Below are 23,724 nucleotides of genomic sequence, written 5' to 3' on the forward strand. Positions count from 1 at the left end.
ACATTTTTATGACCACAGATTGTTCATTTCCTTTTTACATCTGAAATATCCACTTGAATGACATTGGAAACACAAATTAAAATTACATTTAGGGGCACCTGGGTGGCTCAGTCAGTTGAGCATCCGACTCTTGATCTCAGCCCAGGTCTTGATCTCAGAGTTGTGAGTTCAAGTGCAGAATGGGGCTCCATGCAGGGTATGAAGCCTACTTAAAAAAATTACATTTAGAAGTTTCCCTTTACATATACATAATAAGTTTTGCAGGAAGTCATTTGATTGGCCTTCCTTTAGGTGTAAACCTTACGTATCTTGTGTCTTATCTCTTTATCTTTAAGGAGACAAGTCTTTGTTTCTCTAGTATTTGGAATCACGCATTATGCTGACAGAGTGGTTCTGGGTTCTTGTCGAAATACTACAGCTTTAGGAAAAAGTGAAAGGGAAGAATGTATTTTTCCTACAGTTTTACTCCTTCCACGGAGTAAAGAGGCATGCGCATGCCCGCGTCTTACTAAAGTGCTGAAGCTTTTCTTTCTGTGTTGGTTTCAGCACCCTGAAATTGATCAAGCCACAGTTCTCTTCTAAATGGCGCAAGTAGCATAAGCATGAGCTCCTGTAATCATGTCCCAGGTCCCAATTGTAGGCTGTCTACGAGCTAGTCTGCATGGTAGACATCTACTGCTATTCTTCCTAAAGAGGCTTACAGGGCTCAGCTTTGTCCCCTACCCTCTGTTCCACTGTCACCCTGACCTCCAGCCCCGTCACTGTGAATTCGAGCTTTCTATCTACTTTGAGTTTCAGTTAATGGTGTTTCCAGTAGGAGACAGTCTCAGTGGCAAGAAACGAAACTTCTGTGCCTGACGCCCTGTGTCTCTTGTGCCTACCAGATCTTAGCAATGATATGGCCTCCTTCTTTAGTCGTCTCAGCTGCCTTCACCAGAAGCTGGCTTCAGCAATGCCTCTGCTTTCCTTGGCCTGCACTGGAGCATGTTTTAGGGACAGTATAATGAATTTAGTTTTGGACACGTTGAATTGTAAGTAGGGCTTACAATTCAAGTACAATTCAAGTACAATTTGTACTTGTAATAGGGTTTGAGGCTGAGAAAGAGCAATTTGGGCTGGAGATACAGACTTGGTCATCCAAGCTCCTTGTTATTTGAAAAGCTAATAGCAGTGTTATTAGCAGTTTGGATTGTCCAGAAGGAATGCATGTAAAAGGGAAAATAAATAAGGTTTGACACAGAACTCTGAGACGCATGGGGTAGGCAGGGAAGGAAAGGCTACTGAAGGTTATTATAAAGGAGATTTCTGAAGGATCAAATGAAAATCAGGGAAGAATGGTTCTAGGGAGCCAGTAGATGTGACATCCTGAAAACACTGTTCCTAATGTTTAGTGAGATCAACTAGGGTAAGGACAGATAGTTCATTTGCTTGAGCAACTAGGAGATCGTTGATAGTGTCCAGCACTTTTAGGTTGAGTGGAAATCAGATTGTAGTTGATTGACAAGTGTATGTCAGGTTGGGACAGGGGTCTAGTAACTTATTTTGGAAATTTATTGTGAAGGGAAAAAGGGTAAATTGGTACAGAGGACAGCTACAAGTGAACTGAAAGGATATGTTGTTTTATGTATGCACCCCGTGTAATAAATAGATAAATGGTTCCATCCTCTTTTTTTATTAATATTTTCTATGAGAATTTCTTTTAATATTTAAGCAGTTTTCAATTTTTAAGTATAGCTCTTTTTATGATTGTTTAATCTATTCTTAAAGAAGAACAGGCCACTGCTTAGTATGATGTATCAGGTTGCCTCTTCCCACATCCTGAGTTTTAAATGTTTATGTCAGCTAAAGCACATGGGCTAATGAAATTATTCTCAGCCTATTGCTTTATCTGTTTTTCTCATTAGTTTTTAAGTGTTTGGATATTGAGTAGGGGTATAAAAAATTAATAGCTCTCTTTAAAACAGCTTTTTCAGACATTTGACATTACTTAGTGACTTGTCTACGGAACGTTATTCTTTCATTGTTACTACCAAAAAACACATTCATTGTCATCTTGTCTTTTTTAATTATAATTCTGTCTTTGGGAATATAGCTAAAATGGACCAATATTTGTGAAGGGAATCCTGATAGGGCTTGTGGTTAAAAGTTAGTGACTTTAATTCATTCTTTAATGGTTAGTTTCCATTTCATGTATCTTGAAGGAGCCGTTCAGAGGATAGATATTCCTAATAATGAAACTTTCATTGAAGTAGCTTGAATAAAAATATATGAGAGACTCCAGGCTAAAGTAGAATATTGAGTATAATATTTTATACTATATTTTACATTGGAGGAAAGTCTTTTTGTCGAAATTCATTTGGAAGCTTAAACTATTTTCCTATTTGTACTGTACTTATAACATTTTACCTGAATTAGCATGGTGTATTTTAAATTTAAGACTGATTTATCTGTAGGTTCTGACATAGTTTCAAATTAATCCAAATTTTCAGCTACATGAGAATTTTTTCATTTTATATATTTTAAGCCTTCATCTTGATGTGCAGCATGAATCCAATAAAACTTACAAACCTTTTAAAATGATTATCCTCTTGAGAGTATATGCTTCATTTTTTTTTTCTTATTCTATACTTGGAAGAGGGGGAGGAAGGAGAAAAGATTTAAATACATTTAGTTTATTGTAGTCCCACTTAAAAATAGCATTTGTTTGTGAGCAGGCACGTGGCATTTAGGTGATGTTTTATTTATACGTAAATCTAAATAAAAATAAAATGTGAGAAATAATAAATGGCCGGTATTTGCATTTCTTTTTTCTCTGCCATGGAAGTATCATTGTTAAATATAAACAATCATCTTATTTCCAAAAGAAAAAAATTGGTAATCCCAGATTTAAATGCCCCCTTTGTCCTCTGTATTCCCCCCATTCTGATTGTTATTATTTTGGTCTATTAGTAGGAACCAATATACTGCGAAGCTCCAAACAAGATCACATTCTGGGAGTCCAACCTCCAGAGAAGATGGACAAAATATTACCCCAAAGAGTTGTGTAAGATCAGATTCTACTTTTGTTTGTTTGTTACTTTAAAATAACTCTACAAATTTTTAGTTTCATGTTTGTCAAAGTTCCAACAATTACTTTAAAACAGTGAATGAAGTCTGAAGGTTTTGGTGAACACCCTGATATCAAAGAAAATGGTGTGTTTGGTAAATTCCACAGTGCTCCTTGTGGTTTCTCGGTGATCTGAGACATCATGTGAATCAGTGTATTGTTGCTTTTGTGCATTGGAGAATAACTTTGGAAGACTTCATTTTTTTAGTTTTTGTTTTTTTTTTTTGCTTTTCCCTTTTACTCAGTGTGTGCGTGAGAGAGAGAGAGAGTGAGAGAGAGAGAGAGACCACCCAGTGGTCAGAGTTAAGAAACTGGGATTAATTTGTAGTTTAGTGGGGGATACTGCCTTTCTGCTGAAGGTGAACTGTTTATATTCTGAAATGTGAACGCCTCTTACATCTAACTGCTTAACAGGGTTTTGGTTTGAATAAAGTGCAATGAGCATTCCAGTTAGCTTCCTAAAGAGAAGAATTTTGCCTGCTTACTATGGCCTTTCTTGCCATAGGCCTTTCTTGCCTGCTTACTATGGCCTTTCTTGTAACTCTGGCTTGTCTTGAGTTACATGACTTTTAACAAGGAGATCATGTGTGATGCGTGGCTGTGCTCTAAACCTAACTCACTGCATTTTCTCCAGTGATAGTTTGGAACTCTGGGGAATACTTTCAGGGCAGCACATTTTAAATATCTGTGGGTTTATTATGAACCGTTACATTTATTCACAATAAAACAAGGCAGGTAGGTGTTTTATGTCTTTCTGAAGACATTTTTGTTCACAGAGAAAAACATGCGAGAAACGGGGGGCCAACAATCGAAACAATAATGAGTTTAAATATAGTATATAAAATAAATTCAACATTTTGTTCATTAGAAATTTGGAGACAATAAAATATGGAGAGCATTTTAGTATATTTTTCATCACTTCAGATAATTTAAATGATCATAGGTAAATAGGTTTATTTATTAGTAATGAGGTGTTCTAAAATGTGGAAATGCTGTGCCAGCAAATTTAACTTCAGAATGCATTTTTTGGCTGTACTGTAATGTATACATTATTATTTTAAATAGATTTACCTTTCTAAGTTTCTAGGGCTCCCAGATTATTGTCCATTTCTGAGCACAGATTTTAGGCTGTCCTCAGTTAATTATAGTTTTAATCTGCTTTGATAAATGTGTAATAAGTTATATGAGAGGGAAAAAAATCATGCAATTTTAATTTTTAAAAAAAGTAGAATTTTGCCATAATTGTGTTCTCATGCTGTGAATCCAAAGCTTATTTCTCTTTATATTCAGTGTATGAATGGGAATTAATTTAAGAACAAAGAGCTTCTTGGACATCAACACAAAATTCCCTGTTAACTAATTTTAAGGATTGTAAATAATTCATCTTTTCAAGTGTCCCCCCCCCCCCCCCTTTAAAGCTACTGTGGTATACCACAATTAAAACTTTTTGTAAAAGAACTTAAAGAGAAGAATCTGGATTAATTTTTAAAATATTCTTTTGATGTGTTTTTTTTTTTTTTTTTGAAATCTAGTTACTGTATGAATATATTGTGAAGGCACCTCGCAGCCCTAAGCAGCTATAGTAAACAGTCATTACTTAGAATTGAGAACTTTGCCTCAGCTATGACATAAACCTTCCCTCTGAGGGCAATACGGTACTACCAGAAAAGCACACGAAACTCTCGTTACTCTGAATGACGTATATTTTGTCCTGTTTTCTGTCTCTTCTGTTTTCTTCCCCCCTCCCTTCCTCCCTGCCTCTCTCCCTCTCTTCCTCTCTCCCTCCCCCCTTCTCTCCCTCCTTCCTTTTCCTTTTTATTTCTTCCTTCTTCCCTCTACCCCTTCTTCTCTCTTCTCTTTTGTCTTTCAGGAAGTTCATCCCCAAAGATCTGCTCTTTCTTTGGATGACAGTGACATCGAAGCTCGCCTTAATAGTTGGAATCTTGGGGTAAAAAAAAAAAAGTACTTGGTTTATGTATGTACATCGATGTAGCAGAATCCTGTTGTACTTGGAGAACATCTGAACTAATTCTATTTGGTGAATATTATTGGATGTCAGCCATTGAGATGTGAGGTGGTACTGTGGGAGAAGGATCTAGAGAACAGGAAAGACAGATAACATTCCAGAGAAACATAGTCCCTGCCCTCAACAAGCTGTCTTGTCGAGGGTGTAGGAGATATACACATACATAGTTCAATAATTGTTTAAGATAGTATCTGGTAAAATACTAACATGAGTTAGAGAGTAGAGTATTGAATTGGAGGCAAGGGGAGGGAGGACTTGGAGAAGCAAGGTCATTTGGGTTAAAAATATCCGGAGATTTCCTGATGAGCCGCCGTTACGGGCACCAGTCGTCAGGTGCAAAGACTGAGAGGGACATGAACGCATCCGGGTGGGTGTGGAGGTGGGGAACTGGAAAGAGGCAGGCCTGGAGACACGTGTGGTGCTGTGAGTGAATGCCCATGACTGGATCTTGGGGACTTAGGCAGGGGGTTGGGGCCAGTGTCAATCAGGCTGGATTGTATCGGAGTTTGAAGGGCAAACTGAGCAGTTTCGCCTTTACATTGTAGGCAGTAGTGAGCCCTGCAGGTTTATTTATTCCTTCCACATTCCACTTTCCATGACGCTGTTGAAATGCTTTGAGGAAATGAAAAGGGGTTTAGAACAATTTTTATCACGGTCTGTGGTTAGTAAGATAATTTCTAATTCGAAAATTTGCAAAGTATAGGAAATCAGAGGACTAAAATATATTTGAAAATCTTAACACTGAGAGATGGGTTACCATTTTGTTTTAGATATCCTCCTCTCCTTTTTTTTTTTTTTTCCGTGTGCATTTATACAATTAAAATTTAAACAAAATCGGGGTTATATTATAAATACTATTTTACTATGTGCTGTTTTTAAATTTTTTTAAATTTTTTAATTTTAATTTTAATTTTTAGAGAGAGAGCAAGAGCATGCGTGCAGGGGAAGGGGCTGAGGGAGAGAGAGAGAGAGAGAGAGAGAGGGAGGGAGGGAGAGTAAATCCCGTGCAGGCTCTGTGCTGTCAGCACATAGCCTGACACGGGACTCAATCTCCAGACTCTGAGATCATGGCCTGAGCCAAAATCGAGAGCCGTATGCTTAACTGACTAAGCCATCCAGGTGCCTCTATGATGTGCTGTTTTGAGTTTGATAGAAGTTTATAACCGTTCTATAAATATATGAATATTAATGATAGCACTAATTTGGCTTTTGGGTGGGCATTCCATAACTTGTCGAAGCATCCTGGACATTTTGGTTGCTCCCAGGCTGTGGCTGATGTAAGTAATGCTGCAGTACAATTCCCTACAGATCTTTGTGTGCACATTTGGTACATCATTGTGTACACATTAGGTCACATCCCATCTTGGTACATAGCCTTCCAGAAGGCATATACCAGTTTCTTCTCCAACCAGCAGGATATAGGATTGTCTATTTCTTACTTCTTCACTGACAGTAGAGATTATTATTTTAAAAGACCTAAAACCCTTCCTACTAATAATGGTCTTTAATGAAAGGAATGCTTTAGGGAAATCGACTTGGTGGCGTTTTGGAGGTTATATTGGATGTGGGTAGAAGTGGAGAAGGGGAACCATCATCTTTTTGGTGTTTGTGGTGAACTCCACACTCGTGTGATTTCTGTGGAGAGGGAGAGGGTTGAAAGAAAAGCCATCTCGTGGGGGGAGAGGACACTGCGTGACCGATGGGCGAGCTGACCAGAAGGGCACCTCAAGGTTTGCTTCGAGAAAATGGGAACAGTGGCTTCCTGTCAGTTAACTGTCAGATGGGGAAATCCGTTTTAGGGGTTACAAGTTTCACTTTAGACGGGTGGAGTTTGAAGAGATGGTCAGACCAATTGGGGAGGCCAAGGTCTGGAGTTTCAGGAGACTCGAGGGCTGGAACCTTATTTATGGTTATGCTGTTTGAGGTGTTGGCCCCACCCGGAGGCCGGACAGCCGGGCTTTCAGGGGACGGAATGAGGACAGCTGGCTACTGCAAGGGACACGATTAGAAGAAGGTAGGGAATGGCTGAGAATTTAAAGCAACGTGAATCTCGTAGCCATTTAGGGAGCCTGTTAGTGAAAGAGATGAGAGAGAGAAAGTTAATAACAAGAGGGGAATAGTAAGTCCAAAGGAAAACATCGTTGTGTTTGAAGGTGGAGGAGAAGTTGCCACTGGAGGGAAGTCCTAGCGTTACCGGTGTGCGAGAAGAGCACAGAAAATCCCCCAGAAAGCTCTTTTTCTGATATTTGCCAGAAAGCGGTATCAGAGCGAAGAGTAAAATTCTGGGCTAGCCTTTTAAACTTGCCTTTGCCCTCAGCCATTTGGCACTTCTGATGTGCGTTGCTTAGCCCACAGAGAACTTTGCCCGATTATGTAACTGTTCAGAGGATTGAATTTTTCATTCGTATAGTAAAGTTAAAATAAAACATCTAAAATATTTTGAGGTGATGCCTTAAAACTAGGTCTGCCTGGGTTCTCTTTCACACTTTTATTGTTCAAAGAAGGCGCTAACAGTGTAAAATATGAAAGTCTTGCATTTTTATATATTTATAACGTATATACATTAATCAGGCAGAACTCTATCTTTTGATCACAGTAGAATAATTTGCGAATCCAGTGTATTAAAGAGCTTAGATTTTGCTTTGATTTTAGTTTTGTATTAGAATGCGTGATGGATTTTTTTTCTCTTTCTTCCTGTGAGTGATCAGTTAATGGTAGTTAATTTTAGTTTTCTATGCTGAGGGTACATTTTTTTATATTGCCGACATGACTTTCAGACACCTTCATTCAGATGCGTTAGAGGTTCTAGAATTTGAATTTTCTAGTTTTTGTTAAAAATACACTTTTTCCTCAAGTATATTCTTTCTTTCCCCAGGAGCGTCTTAGTATTTTTTTTTTAGGAATACGTAATGTAAGTAGAGATTCACTTACTCAACTAGCAACTTAATTTTCCTCCTGTATCTTTTTCTTACTCTTTAAACTTTGTAACCTTTAGTTTTGGGGAAACTTTCTCACTCTGTCAATATACTTGATACATATATTTCCTGCTTGACTATGTTTATGTAAACTTTTCTCTTTTTTCTTTTTCTGAGGGCCTGGTGGGGGGCTGGGAGGAGGACTTTTCTGGGCCTTCCATCCTGGTTAGCAGTCACCCGCTCACTCCCATCCTGCGTCCACATGCTGACCGCACAGCCTCACTCCCACCAGGAGCGAAGGAACAGTGAGGACTCTTCTTTGCTTCCTAGCCCCGGAGCAGGATCTGGGAGGGATGTGGGCTTAGTGCAGGGATAGTTCTCAGGACAGGCAGTGGGAGCTGGGCGAGGTCAGCAGGCGTGAGCGTCGGATCCCACGGGTGGCTCCAGCGGGTGGAGAGCACCCCAGAGGCACGCAGACCCACCTGGAACCCAGGGCCCATCGGGGGGGGGGGTGAACCTCCCTGTCGAGGGCTTGGGGACACCTGTGAGCCGTTAGCGGGTGGGATGTGCCTTTGCTCTCCCTGTGAGGAATGTGGGGAGCCTGGCTGTTCTCCTCACTGGCCTGTTGGGAACCGTCCTAATCAGGCCCGGGGGCAGCTGGCGTGGGAGACACAAGAGTAAGTCCACTTGAGACGAGCTGTTCCAGGAGATGAGCACGTTGCTGACCACAGAACTGCGAGCTAACTAAAATGGCTGTAGCGCGAAGCTTTGCAGGTTTGGGGTGACTCGTGGTGTAGCCAAAAGCCACTTGGTGCAGTGGGTGCTGCCAGACGTCTCTCTGAGGTGACTGTGCCAATTTGCACCCTCATTAGCGATGTGCCCGTTCCCATTAATCTACCTTCTCTTCCCTCGTGGTATTGACAGTCCGGTTTTGGTTTTGTTTGTTTGTTTAACTTAAAGTTCAGCCGTTCTTGAGAGTGGTTAGTGACACTGCACCGTGGGGTGTTCTCATATGTATTTTCCCGGTGACTCATCCAGTTAGGTGACCTTTTTTATGTCATTGACAGTCTAGATAGCCTCTCGGAGTGAAGTGCCTGCCTACGGCTTTGCCAGTTTTTCCGTTGGGTCGTTTGCCTTTTTCATACTGATAACCTGAGGGCCTTGTTTCTGTTCTGGATAAGAGTCCTTTTCGAGTAAGTATTGTAAATATTTCCTTCTACTTTGTTGCTTTCCTTCAATCTCTTACTGGTGTCTTGGCTGAACAGAAATTTTAAATTTTAACGCAGTTCACTTTCTCATTTTCTCACCATGCGGTTAGTGCTGTTTTGTGTCCTGTTTAAGATCTTTGACTGTCCTAAGGTTCCGAAGATGTTCTTCTTTGTTTTCTCCCAGCGGCTCTATTATGTGACTTTTTCTCTTTGGATTACATACCATCTGGAGGTGATTTCGGTATCTGTTATAAGATAGGGAGTTAAGATTTGTTTTGTCCCTTGTGTATATCAAGATGGCACTCCTATTTATTGAAAAGACTCTTCCTGTTGTACCGCAGTGTTATTTGTCCCATAAATCAGGTGACGGTACGTGTCTATTTCTGTTCTGTTCCTTTGGCTTACTTGCTTTTCCTTGTGCCGATGGACTGTGCCTTTCTCTCTGTATCTAATTTGTACTCACTAAATGTTGAAATGTGAGTAGACCAGCGAATGAGCCTTCATTTGTAGTATTGTTTCTGTGGATCAATGTTTTTCAAGTTCTAAAATGTTGCCTTAGAAAATTATTTTGGAGCACAATTGATTTGACATTGAGGACTGAATTTATTTAAAACTACCGAGCGGGTTTTGGCAGTTCTAACTGATGCCACGACTTAAAAACATTTAGTTGTGTTGTTAGTAATAGATGGCTTGAAAATGTCCTTTCCTTTAAGGCAGCTAAAATATCATATAAAATGTCTTTCTATTTTTCTGGAATCATAGAACATCTCTAACTGATCCACATTAGTCTATGAGGGGTATTTGATCAGTTTGGTCAAAATCCTGAATAATCCAAAGAAATAGACGGACAGAACCCTTTGTAACCAAACAAATCAGCTAAAAAACTAACCAGAACAAAATGTCAAAAGCCAGTTTTCATTAGAAAGCATTCAGATATCTGTATTTGTGTCTAGTTTAAATGATGACATATTTTATTACCATGATTCTCTTTGCTCTTTAAGCCAGAAGTGTTTGGTCATGTGATTCATTCCTGCTATTGGAACTTAATTTTTTTTGGCATTGTTTTCTGTATAATATTTCGTTAGACTTTAATGTTTCACATAAATCCTTTTTATCTTCCATTTTGGACATTCTTTGTTGTGGTCTTCTTTTTTGAGGTATTGTGAGAGAACAAGAAATTTTCTAAAAGAGCATGAAAGAAGTAAATGTTAAGACTGTTTACAGATTGCTTCAAGTCCATTTACTGGTGGATTACAAAGTGGGAACATTGAACTTCAAAGCACATCTGGCTGCTGTTATAAAATCAGAAAATAGATTGCTTATTTCCCCCAAATAGACTCAAGAACATGCTTTACTATGGATAATTCTCATTACGTATTGAAAGTGGGTATGAGACAAACTCCATGGATTGTAAATGAGTAACAATTACAGAAAGAAGATTTATTCTCGTTTACGGTATTCATTGTTGCTTTTTTTTTTAAATTTTTTTTTTTTTTCAACGTTTTTTTTTTAATTTATTTTGGGACAGAGAGAGACAGAGCATGAACGGGGGAGGGGCAGAGAGAGAGGGAGACACAGAATCGGAAACAGGCTCCAGGCTCCGAGCCATCAGTCCAGAGCCTGACGCGGGGCTCGAACTCACGGACCGCGAGATCGTGACCTGGCTGAAGTCGGCCGCTTAACCGACTGCGCCACCCAGGCGCCCCCATTGTTGCTTTTAAACATTACAATATACTCTTTCTTTTTTGGTCAACTTGAGAAAGGAAATTTATGATAACAGAATGAGTCCTTAACTTCTGTATTTAATGGCTTTTAAAGATGAAGAGAATGAAATAGGAGTTACTTCTGCATCGCTGAAAGGCTACATTATAATTAGCTAAACCAATATTTTGTACTCTGCTTGTAAATGTAGAGCAGTGTAAAAATAAGTCACAGATGGCTTTGTTGGCTTTTGGTTTTAAATTTGAAGCTTAATTAGAGCTTGAGCATCTTTGAGAATTCTGTTTTCCCCTTCCTTTATTTTCCCCCTTATATTTAATTCTGCTTCATGAATTAGGGTTTTATATATTTGCAGATTTGGGTGTGTCCTTGAAGAACTTACTTTCTGGGCTGGTTTTTCTCCATTCCAAAAATAGAGAATGGTTACTTACTATTCATATATATACCTTCAGACAATAAATATTTATTGAGTGCACTTTGCTGCCTGCTGGAAATTTGCTGCCTCTGTTTTTCAAAAAGCTGTGTTTATATACAGTACAGTGTTATTTACTAAAGAATGTGCCTCTTTCTCTGGTATAATATTTAAGTGGGTTTTATTATTGTCCCTACTAACTAAATGTTTCCCAAAGTAAAGTGTGCTAATTCATACACCCACCAGTGGTCCTCCATCTGGAACACTTTTATTGGCAAATTTTTAATGTGTACCAATCTGGTGGCAGAAAATACCCTCTCGCTGTGGTATTACTTTACATTTTTCGTATTTCTAAAAAGATTGAGTATATATTCATGTGTGTATTAGTCATTCAGATTTCTTCATCAGTAAAATGTGTCTCAAGTTTTTCCCATTAAAAAAACTGTATTGTTCTTTCTTTTATTAACTTATAAAGACCTTCTTTACACATTTTGGAGACAGATCATTTGTGCAAACATCTCCCAGTTTATGACTTATCTTTTCATTTTATTTGTGATCTTTTATTCATTATCTTCTCATTTTATTTATGATCTCTTTTCTGGAGAGAAGTTCTTACTTCAAGTAGTCAACTTTATTAATTTCTTTTTTGTGTATGCTTTTTTTTTCTTGTTTCTTGCTTAAGAAAGTTTTCTACTTTGAGGTCACAAAGTCATTCTTTTATGTTGTCTTCTGCAAGTTTTTATACTTCTGCTTTTAATTATAAGTATTTAATCCGTTTGGGAATTTATTATATATGGTGCAAGGAAGGAATCTGATCTCATTTTTTCCCACTTTTTTTTTTTTTCATTTTTTTAATGTTTTATTTATTTTTGAGACAGAGTGAGACAGAGCATGAGTGGGGAAGGGGCAGAGGAGAGGGAGATACAGAACCTGAAGTAGGCTCCAGGTTCTGAGCTGTCAGCACAGAGCCCGACGTGGGGCTCGAATCCATGAACTGTGAGATCATGACCTGAGCTGAACTCAGATGCTCAACCGACTGAGCCACCCAGGCGCCCCTCATTTTTTCCCACTTATTAAACACATCTTTAATTTTTCAATAATTTGCAATTCTAGATATTTCATGAATCACATTCTCATATTTATTTGAATTTCTAGTACTTTCTGGTTGGTTTCGTTGACTTACTGTCATCACTATAGTTTTACAATATCTTTGTAAGTCACCCCATCTTGATTTTTTTCTTCAGGCTCTTCTTGTTTATTTATTTATATACATTTTATAATGAGCTTATTAAGTTTTACAAAAGTCTTCTTGAGATTTTTGGATTGGATAAATTTAGTCACTAGATCAAGTCAAGGAGAATTGCCATTTTTACACTATTGAGACTATCTAAAAGCATCGTTTTGCTATTTATTTCATTATTAGCGCTTTTCAAAAAAACTTAATTGTTTTCTCTGTAAAGGGCTTATGTATATTTTCTTAGATTTACTTTTAGCAATTACGTATTGTTTTGTGATTACAAATGTTAGCCCTGGAAAATCATTTTCTTTTCCTAGGTGATTTTTGCTAATTTGCAGAAGTGCAGCTGACCGTTACCTATCAATTTGGCATCTCGCAACTTGGCCAAACTCTTATTTGGTCGACTCCTGTTTCCTATCTTTCTGTTTTCTGCCTTTATTTGCAGTGTTCTTTATGAACGTCCTGAGATTACTCAGAAGTTACACTTGACTACGTATTATCTTGGGGGCGGGACATAGATACCATCGAACGTTGACCTGTGGGAGGATGGCCTACCCACCTCAAGCGGGTGGCACAGAGAACCTAGTGATCGCTAGTGCTGGAGACAAGCGGAGGCCAAAGGAGGCCGTGTTACTGTTGACTTCTGTTTCATGGCTTTAAAAAAAAGTAATTCCTACTATGGACAGGTTTTGATTTTGATTTTCTGTTTTTTGTGGAAAGTTTTTATGGATATTGGATTCTTTGTTTTTGTTTTTGTTTATAATTGTTGATGTTAGATTGTTTTGAATGAGCAGTAGCCGGGGTTATATGGGGGGGGGGTGGTTTGGGTAGCTTGCTTTCTTAGTTTGGGAAGGCCTTCTACTCCACTGAAGATCAGTTTCTTTAATCAGAGGTGCCTTCTGTCTTGTCATTTTGGCCTGTCATCTTCTGTTTCTTTGATTTTGTCTTGTTTCTGGAGGGTCCTTTTTCTTTAGCTCCTTTCTTTCCCTTCATCATGGACAGGCTTCCTTCCAAGGGGCCTCTCTCTACTGCACAAGTGGTTCCTTTCTGGCTCTTGACACGTTCACTTTTCACACTATTTATTTATTTATTTATTCATTCATTTATTCATTCATTCATTATAATTTATTGTCAAATTGGCCAACATACAGTGCATACCATGTGCTCTTGGTTTTGGGGGTAGATTCCCTTGATTCATCGCTTGCATATAACACCCAGTGCTCGTCTCAACAAGTGCCCTCCTGAATGCCCATCACCCATTTCCTCCCTCCTTCTCCCCCGCCATCAACCCTCAGTTCTCTGTATTTAAGTGTCTCTTATGGCTTGCCTCCCTCCCTCTCTGTTTGTAACTATTTTTTCCCCCTTGGCCCTTACCCATGGTCTGCTGTTAAGTTTCTCAAGTTCCACGTATGAATGAGAACATAAGCTATTTGTCTTTCTCTGACTGACTTATTTCACTTAGCTTAATACCCTTCAGTTCCATCCACATTGTTGCAAATGGCAAGATTTCATTCTTTTTCATCGCCAAGTAGTATTCCGTTGTATATATAAACCACAACTTCTTTATCCATTCATCAGTTGATGGACATTTAGGCTCTTTCCATAATTTGGCTATTGTTGAAAGCGCTGCTATAAATATTGGGGTACACGTGCCCCTATGAATCAGCACTCCTGTATCCTTTGGATGAATTCGTAGTAGTGCTATTGCTGTTTTATACCCTTCTTTTGATGCTCCCGTCTCCAGCGCTCCCATCTGTCAGGTGTTTTGTACAACCCACGGAAGGTAGGCCACTCTCCTTCTGCAGGTCGGTATTTGCTGACGTCTAAATTCCGACACCACTAGGATCCCGAGGCCCTTCCTTTTTGTTCCATGCTGTCACTCTGGTTTGGTTTAGGATCTGATTCTGCTGATCTGTGATCTTTCTTTGGCCAGTTACATGTGAATCGAGGGTTTTCGTGATCTCTGCTTGTTAGGGTGTAGGCATGAGTGGTGGATGTTTTTATGTGCTCTCTTCGTTGATCTGTATGGACTTTTGGAGGATGTGGAGAGAAATTTAAATTCAGACAGTTGCCATTACTTCATAGGTATCAGCCTTCCGGGTGAAAAAATTATTTTGTAGATTACTCCTTATCTAGGTGCTAAAATATAGTTATTCTTCAGATCCTGTTGGTGTAGATGTTTTTATGTTTTTTAAATGTAACTTTTATTTTTAATTTCCTTGCCTCTGTATTCTTTAATTAATTGATCCTTTATTCACCCTTTCCTTTAGTATCCACCTGGGTATAGATTATCTTCCATGATTATTAACTATAATAACTCATTTGAGGAGCCTTTGGAAAACACAGTGAGGTTTTGGAGGAGAAGATTCTGATAATATATATTTGACAGAGTTTTTAATTATCGTTTCATTTGTGAATGGAATTGTTGGGATAACAATCAGTGTTTCTGTTTTATCATCTAGTATATATTCACCCAATAAATATTTCCTTGAAAGCCTGCTACACGTTAGGTATTGTGCTAGGTACCAAGAATACGAAATTGAGAAGCCATTATCCTAGCACTCACCATGCAGAAAGACAGATGTGGACACATGCTGGTAATAAACACTTAGAATGTAATATAAGAGCTATGAGAGACACATGGGATACTTTAGGAGCTTGGTAAGAGGGCGGGATCAGGTACTGTTTGTCCCTTCCTTCCCTCCTTCCCTCCTTCCCGCCTTCCTTTCTTTCTTCTTAATGCGTATTTGTTGGGCACCCACTACCTGTCAGGCCCTGTGGTAGATGCTGGGATAGATGGGTTGTGACTGTTACAGCCTGTGTTCAGACTTCACACTCTTTTAACAGAAGATAGATGTTTGATTATAAAAGGGTACTGTTGGAGTAGTGGCAACTTAATTAAATTTCCTGGGGAAGCATCTCGAGTAAGTTAACTGCAAGAGAATGATTTCATAGTTTGCGAAGACTCAGATTTGGGAGAGAAGGTAGTGCTTTGAAAGGTAAAACAAATGTTTGGTGTCCTTGGAATAGAGGGTATATTGGGGGATAGATGAACCTGGAAGGTGGATATGGGAGGGGTCCCAAAGGAGTTCTCTGTTCTGGTTGCTATCCTGGAGGTAAATGTAAGGATTCAGGTACTGGACTTGCCCGGGTGTGTAGTGATTAGATTGACTTGAAAGATGAATGGGAGGATATTCATAAGGTGACGGAGTAGTGCCTAGAGGTAGAGAGGCCCAAGAGAACTGCCATATTTCAGTAATGTAAGTCAGCCAGGATCCTGGGCGGATAAAACACGACGTGAGGAGTAGTGGGGATGAGACTGGGCAGTGAGGCTGTGCGAGGGTCACGAAGGTGCATTTCTGTCTGCAAACGAGTTTATGTTTTATATGTTATTTGTTAGTGGGCTACTGAAAATATATTATGGGTTACCCATCCTAAAACGCAAACTCAGTATTAAGACGTACAGAAAATGTTCCGCATCACAGTTCAATTCTGTGTTTTACCAAATGATAAAACCAAAAAATACTGTTAATAATAGAATTATTAATTTCTGTCTTAAATTTTCAGATAGAAAATCCTCGGTACCTGAGACAGAAGCCTATCCCAGTTGCTCTGGTAGGTGAGAATTCCACTGGACTTTTCCTATGGAAGACTTGTTTTTAATGTTTATTGATTTTAATGTTTATTTATTTTATTTATTTTTGAGAGAAAGAAACAGAGTGTGAGCAGGGGAGGGGCGGAGAGAGAGGGAGACACAGAGTCAGAAGTAGGTTCCAGGCTCTGAGCTGTCAGCACAGAGCCGGATGCGGGGCTCAAACCCACGAGCCGTGAGATCGTTACCTGAGCCAAAGTCAGACACTCAACCGAGCGAGCCACCCAGGAGCCCCTGTACAGATATTTCTAAATAAAGTAACCATTAAGTCATTTACAGAAAAGAACACTGGTCCACATTATGAAGCATGAGAGTCTTATTAATCCTATCACTTGGGAGTGAATAAATCGCTTTTTTCTCCAACGTTGGTATTATCTTGGCATGAACTTCAGGCAATTTAGAGTTTCCTTTTGGGTTAAGGATAAGCCAGGCCTGAGAAAGTATTGAATAACTCTTACTCATTCAACAGATGACCCCCAAATTTAGCCTGAGAAAATCCAGCAGCCTCCATGATGATCCTCTACTCTTCCGAATGCACGAGAAAGAGGTAGGATTGAGACATTTCTGCTCTACTGAATAATGAACACGGTTTTTGTATTTTGTATAATGTGAGTTTTCAGGTCTTTGAATCATAATGCTAGGCAAGAAGAGATTGTGTTTGCTACAGATGTAAAATAATGATGCAGGGTAGGGGTAAGGGTTGTTCTTCTGTTTTTTTTCATGCGCATCTCCCACTTGGTGAGAGTGTGGTGAGGGCTGTCTCCTGACTGTCCATTCCTACTTCTCTGGGCTTGGGGAGATGGCAGTTTTTAGAAGCAGTGTCTTTGACCTCAGCGAATCTCTCCATCCTGCCTTTATCTCAATTTGCTGGTAACGTATCTTTCTAGTTTCGCTCTTCTTACGGTTTCTGCTATTTAAATTGATCTGCTAAATTAAGCCATGCTGTGGCTGACATATAACATAACATACTTTCTTTGATCATTTGAAAGTGGAATTATCCAAGAGGCAGTATCATTGGTTAAAAACATAGACTATAGAGTCCAGAATACCTGGATTTAAACCCTACTCACTAGCTGCATGAAAGAGGGCAGATACTTGCCCTCTCTTAGTCTCTGTTTCCTCATCTAACTTGGGAGACACCTGCTTTACAGGCTGAGCATGAAGATTTTGTAGTCTGGAAGCACTTACATGCTTCACATATAGTAGTCATTAAATGAAGGTGAATTTGCTTTGTTCTTTATTTTTTTTTTTTAAGTTTATTTATTTTGAAAGAGGGGGAGGGAGAGAGAGAGAGAGAGAGAGAGAGAGAGAGAGAGAGAGAGTTCGATCAGGAGAGGGACAGAGAGAGAGGGAGAGAGAGATAATCCCAAGCAGGCTCCATGCTATCAGCACAGAGCTTGATGTGGGGTGGGAACTTACGAACCGACTGAGCCACCCAGGCGTCCCTGCTTTGCTATTTTCTTGCTAAAATTTCTGTTCTAGGAAATTTGAAAATCATCATTATTATTTTAATTTTTGCTTATGGCACCAGTGAAACGCTTCGGTCACCTGTGTGGTGTGATAGAAGACTGTTAGATTAGGAGTCTGATGAACTGTGTCCTTCACTTGCCTTTACCACTCTCTAGTCATGTGACCCAGGGAAGTCAAGAATATTAGTTTAGTTTTTGCTTAACGAGAGGCTAATTATTGATGTGACAGGATCATTACCAAAATTAATGAGAATAATAAATATGCATTGGAAATGGTAATTTAAATGTGCAAATGTGAAAAATGTTATTGGACTTAGATTTAATGTTTCTAATAAATTTAATTAAATAATTTTATCTTTCATTTTTTTCTTTCATTTTAATGAGGATGCTTCTAAGAATTTCTAAAATTCAATTTCAGTTTGGCGATTTTCCACATGAAAGGGTTTTCTCACCACCCTGTTTATAAAATATCACAAGGGAAGTTGATCTCTTTCTTAGATATTCCAAACAGTGGCATGAGCATATAATTTAATTTTTGTTGATAATGGAGGAGGACAGGCTATTTTTTCTTTTAAATTTCAGTCTGGTGGAATTATTGCTGCTGCTTTCAGTAATATTCATCATATGATGGCTCCAGTTAAAGGCACGTAGGGTCTTGTTTTTTGGTGCAATCCTGTTGCTGAAAAAACCTGTTGAAATAAAAAGTTCTAAAAAGCCTTTGAGGGAAATACTTGTCGCATGCGGATGCACCTTCTTTTGAGCTCTTTTTTTCTTTTTTCTTTTTGTTTATTTATTTATTCTGAGAGAGAGCATCCCTGGGGAGGGATGGAGTGGGGAGAGACAGAAGAAGAGAGAGAGAGAGAGAGAGAGAGAGAGAGAGAATCCCAAGCAGGCTCAGCACTGACGGTGGCGCTCAAACTCAGGAACCCTGAAATAATGACCTGAGCTGAAATCAAGTCAGACACTTAACCAGCTGAGCGACCCAGGCACCCCTTGTGCTCGTATTTTGAATTTCTTTCTTTTCCAAATTGTTATTGTTTTTGCGAGTCATTCCAAGTCGTCCCCAACCACTTTCTTTTTACTTTTTTATTCTGTACTAATTCTTAGCACTGAGGCTGGTTACCACAGAATAATTAAAATAATTGAAAGGAAGTGCTGGCTTTTGAATCTTTTGGGGGTCTTCGATGAAGTAATATCTTTATTCAAAAAGCATTAAAGCTGTCATGCGTGGCACCAGAGGTTCAGTTTTAAATGTGTGTGCCTTTATTTTTTTTCCACACCTTTGTGTTTTTGTTTTTGTTTCTGGCATACTGTGAAAATAGTTTTGGCACTGTTGAGAAGTTTGCATGTAAACATCAACTTACTTCATATCTTAAAACAGACCCAGTGCTTATATTTTGGCTAAAATGATCCTTTGTACAATTACATAGTTGTCTTAGACTTTTGGATGAAGTTTTCTTATCATCTTTCTTCTCCATACTGCAGTATTTAAAAAGTCTATGCTGAATCGCCCCAGGGTGAGAATTATCTTGGTTTCATCTTTCTTTTAAAGCAGTATTTATAATTATAAAGTGATCTGTGGATTTTTATTGAGGATATTTTGGAATATACAGACACATGTGAAGAAGGAAATAAAACCACCTATAAAATCAACACCCAGAAATAAAAACTCTGTATTTATGCAAAGTATGTATGCAAAGTATTATATTACCTTTCAGTTTCTTTCTTTATGTATCCTTTAAACACACATTTTTCCTTAGGAAATTGAGGTGATACCAAGTATTGCTTTGTATATTTTGAGTAATTTTCCTTCTATTAAATATTGTTCCTAAGCATCTATTTTTAATGGCTGTATTATATTTCAAATTATGGAAGTATTCCGAGTTAATGTAACTTATCCCTACTGTTCAGCATTGAGATTTTTAATACTTTTCCCTAATATAAATAATCCTGGGGAAAAATGTCTTTAATAATCTCTATATGCACCTCTAAATATTTCTTTGGGGTAATGAATTATATCTTACATGATAAAATTGAAATGATGGATTTCTGTAAGTTTAGTATCATTAACAATTTAACTTCTAGAATAAAAATTAACACTTGGAAGCCTATTGAAAATTGTATGTTACTGTAAGATACGAGTAAAGAATTTATTACATGCAAAAATGAGAATGAAAATAAGAAGCAAAGAAAAACAGGAGCCATTTGAAGGCTGAGGAAGTAGCAATTTATATTGCCTTCGTAAATATAAAAATATGAATTATATTTTTTTGTATTTGCAGGACAAAAATTTTTAATACTTTCCTATTTGAAATAGAAAATACCAGTCATAATGTTTTATTATTTTTATCTGTTTCCCAGAGATATTTTTCAAACTTGGATATTTTTCCCTGAATCTAAATATATAGTTATATTGTGATATGCATGGTTATCCTTTAGGATAACTTTATGTGTGCTCGCTTTAGTCACTTGTATTAAACATTTACTTATGGGCATGATGATCAATGCTTTTCTGTTTTGAAATTGCTAGAGCCTCGCACGTCTGTGTAAGAAAACCCTGATGTGTCTTGTGCATGTTCCCATCTAAAAATGCTTTTGTTATTGCCGAGTGTTGTTTTAAAAATCATAAAGAGCAATGTTTCGAGAACATTGTTTATTTTAAAATGAAATATGAAAGGGGCGTCTGGGTGGCTCAGTTGGTTGAGCGTCTGGCTCTTGAATTCGGCTCAGGTCGTGATGTCACGGTTCATAAGATTGAGCCCTGCGTCAATGCGGAGCCTGCTTACAATTCTCTGTCTCCCTCCCCCTCTACCCCTGCTCCTCCCCTGCTCGTGCTCTTTCTCTCTCACTAAATAAATACATAAACTTAAAAAAATAAAGTGAAATATGAAACATTAAATTACATATTTAATCTTCATTTTCTTAACACCTAATCTTCATTCTTCAGAGGTAATCATCGCTAAAAATTTAATGTGTATTCTTTTAAAAATTTTCTAGGAATGTCTCATTTGTTTATACAAATGAGATCATAGATCATTATATACTGTTTCAGTTTGCTCTTCTAACTGAAATATATATTCTGATAATATTTCTATGTCAGAAATTGTCTCCATTCTTTTAAATAGTTACATCGTATTTTACTGCGATACCAGTATTTTATTAATATGGCTTCCTACTGAGGGATATAGTTTATGTAGAGTATGTTGCCCGAACAGTGTTTCAGGAACATCCCTGTGTAAATCTCTGTGTATCGTATGCTTATTCTTATATATTCTGTGAAATGGAATTGCTCGTTCACAGGGCTGCACGTTTAAACTTTTTCTTGTCATCAACAGATTGCCCTTGAAGTAAGGTTCTGTCTACATAGGGCTGCAGGTGCAGGAAGAATGGGGAATGATGGCTACGGGTCTGGGAGTTCTTTTGTGGTGTGATGAAAATGTGCTGAAATTAGATTGTGGTGATGGTTGCCTCGTTCTCTGATATGGTAAAAACCACTGAATTGCATACTTTATTTATTTTTTATGTTTTTAAAGTTTATTGATTCATTTTGAGGGGGTGGGGCAGAGAGAGATGCAGAGAGGGGCTCTGTGCTGTCAGCATGGAGCCTGACGTGGGGCTTGATCCCAGGAACCATAAGATCATGACCTGAGCTGAAACCAAAAGTCAAATGCTCAACCAACTGAGCCACCCAGGTGGCCCTGAATTGTATACTTTAAATAGGTGACTATTCTGGTATAGGCGTCATGTCTGTCTCAACAAAGCTATTAACAAAAGGTTATATCTGCTTATACTCGCACTGATGGTGTGAGAATGTCTGTTTTCCCAATTTCATCAACACTCAGTTCTAGACATTTTTGCTTCTCTGTGACATGAAAAATAGCATCCTATTGTTTTTATTTATTTATGTATTTATTTTATTTTATTTATTTACTATTTACATTTATTATAAATGAGAATGAACATATTTTTTGTCTGTTTTAATTTCACTTTTGCGAGATGTCTTTTCTTAGAGTTTTCCATATTTTCATTGAATTGTTTGTCTTCCTTGTGATTCCTAGACAATTTATATAATGTGCTAAAGAATTCCGGTCTTTGTCATTTATCTTGTGAGCATCTTTCTCTATATCTTTTGATTTATTTCTGGTGTTCTTTTTAGTGTGTAGAAGTTTTCTTTTAAAAGCTGGATCTGTCCATCTTTTCTCTATGGCTTCTGGTTTTTGTACCAGACCCAGAAAAGCATTTCCTCTTGCAAGATTAGGGGGAAAAAACACCAACAACGAAAACTCATATTTTTGTCTCTTTTTAAATCTTATTTTTATATGTAAATCTCAGATCTATTTCAGAGGCTTTTGTTGTGAGTTTTGATGGTAAGTTTTGATGGTAATCTAGGTTAGTCAATTTTAATGTTTACAGTAAAAATTTAGGAGGTTGCAATGCTTATGTGAAAAAAGGCAGTGAGTGTGGAGAGAGTTGACTAATATGAAATGTTATGCAGATTAGAGAGTTTATATGTCATGAAGCATTAAATAAGGATTTAATTCTTTTAAACTTTAGGGAGTCCAAAAATACTGAATTAGCCTTTAGAAATCAAACTTTATAAATTTTTTTTTTTAACGTTTATTTTATTTTTGAGACAGAGAGAGACAGAGCATGAACGGGGGAGGGTCAGAGAGAGAGGGAGACACAGAATCGGAAGCAGGCTCTAGGCTCTGAGCCATCAGCCCAGAGCCCGACACGGAGCTCGAACTCACAGACCGCGAGATCGTGACCTGAGCTGAAGTCGGACGCTTAACCGACTGAGCCACCCAGGCGCCCCTAGAAATCAAACTTTATAAACCACAGCTTTCATTTTAAATTTATAATTGTGTGGAAAATACCATAGATGTTACATGAGTAATTTTTGCAATATTGTTTTATGAGAGCTAAAGACTTGTAGTTTTCTTTTGGTGATTAAAAATATATACACCTATAAAATATTTAAAGATGTTCTTTTACATTTCCAATTAATTTTGGGCATTATGGGAAAACATGTTCAGAGAGAGTGATCCTTTATTTTGACTCGCCTATCATTCGCAAACACGCTTGAACTTGTTTGCCTTTGTAATTGCTAACACATTTCCTGTGATATGTACATCACAGAATTCTGTGACAGTGAGCATCATTAAGCAGTGGGCTTTTTCTCTTAGTGTTCTTAGAAAAGATTTCTGACACAGCTTAAGTCATTTGGAAAACCGTTGTCACTGAAAATGAAGTAAGAGACAACACAACAAGGGGAGATCAATTTTCAGAGCGGCCATCAGTTTTCAGAGAACAGATGGTAGAAATTGCTCTTTTTGTTAAATAAAATAGAAACTTTCCTTTGAACTTCACCTTCACTTATATTGAATGTTCTCACTTATCGTGTAAAAAAGGATGTTGCTTCCTTCTTACATGTAATGCCAATGAGGCATTCTTCCCTTTGTGAATCTGTTAGTTGAATGTAGAATCTAAATACATCCAAGATAGCAAAACTTACATTATTGACCTAATAAGTGAAAAAATTGATATTTGTAAACATTTCGCCCGAATATAAATTCAGATACACACAGTGTCCCAAAACATAATAAATAAGTATCCCAAGGAATACCACTGTAAACAGCATCCGGGCAAGGGTTAGATCATTGCTCACATGCCAGGCGCCTGCTGTCTGACCCTTCCCAAACATGCTCGTTTCCATCTTCCCGAGAAGTAAACAGCTATCCTGATTTTTCTGATAACTTCCCTCCTTTGTTTTTAAAGTTGATTTTATCACCAACGCTGGTATCCTTAAAAGTGAAAATATTCTTATTTTAGTAGATTTTAAACTTCATATAAATAGAAGTAAACTTTATAGATAGTCTTTTGCTTCTTTTGCTCAGTAGTATGTTGGTAAATCTGCTATGATCGTCTTTGTTATGCCATCTAGCTTTCTGTTAAATGAATCTGCCACAATTTCTTGCCA

The 23,724-nt window shown here is 38.0% G+C and overlaps 1 protein-coding gene across 10 annotated transcripts in view; it reads left to right on the forward strand.

The window, feature by feature from the left end:
• Nucleotides 1-23,724, forward strand: part of CEP112 (centrosomal protein 112) — a 413,298-nt gene that overhangs the window by 38,870 nt on the left and 350,704 nt on the right. For 4 of the 10 annotated variants that reach the window (XM_049637678.1, XM_049637676.1, XM_049637673.1 and 1 more), the window contains 5 exons: nt 2,950-3,043; nt 4,977-5,054; nt 8,008-8,043; nt 16,191-16,238; nt 16,745-16,822. In XM_049637678.1, coding sequence (XP_049493635.1) covers nt 2,950-3,043; nt 4,977-5,054; nt 8,008-8,043; nt 16,191-16,238; nt 16,745-16,822 — 334 coding nt within the window. The other 6 variants (XM_049637682.1, XM_049637680.1, XM_049637674.1 and 3 more) reach the window with 5 other exon arrangements.

Source organism: Panthera uncia, chromosome E1 (genome assembly GCF_023721935.1).
Source record: "Panthera uncia isolate 11264 chromosome E1, Puncia_PCG_1.0, whole genome shotgun sequence".
Lineage (NCBI taxonomy): Eukaryota > Metazoa > Chordata > Mammalia > Carnivora > Felidae > Panthera > Panthera uncia.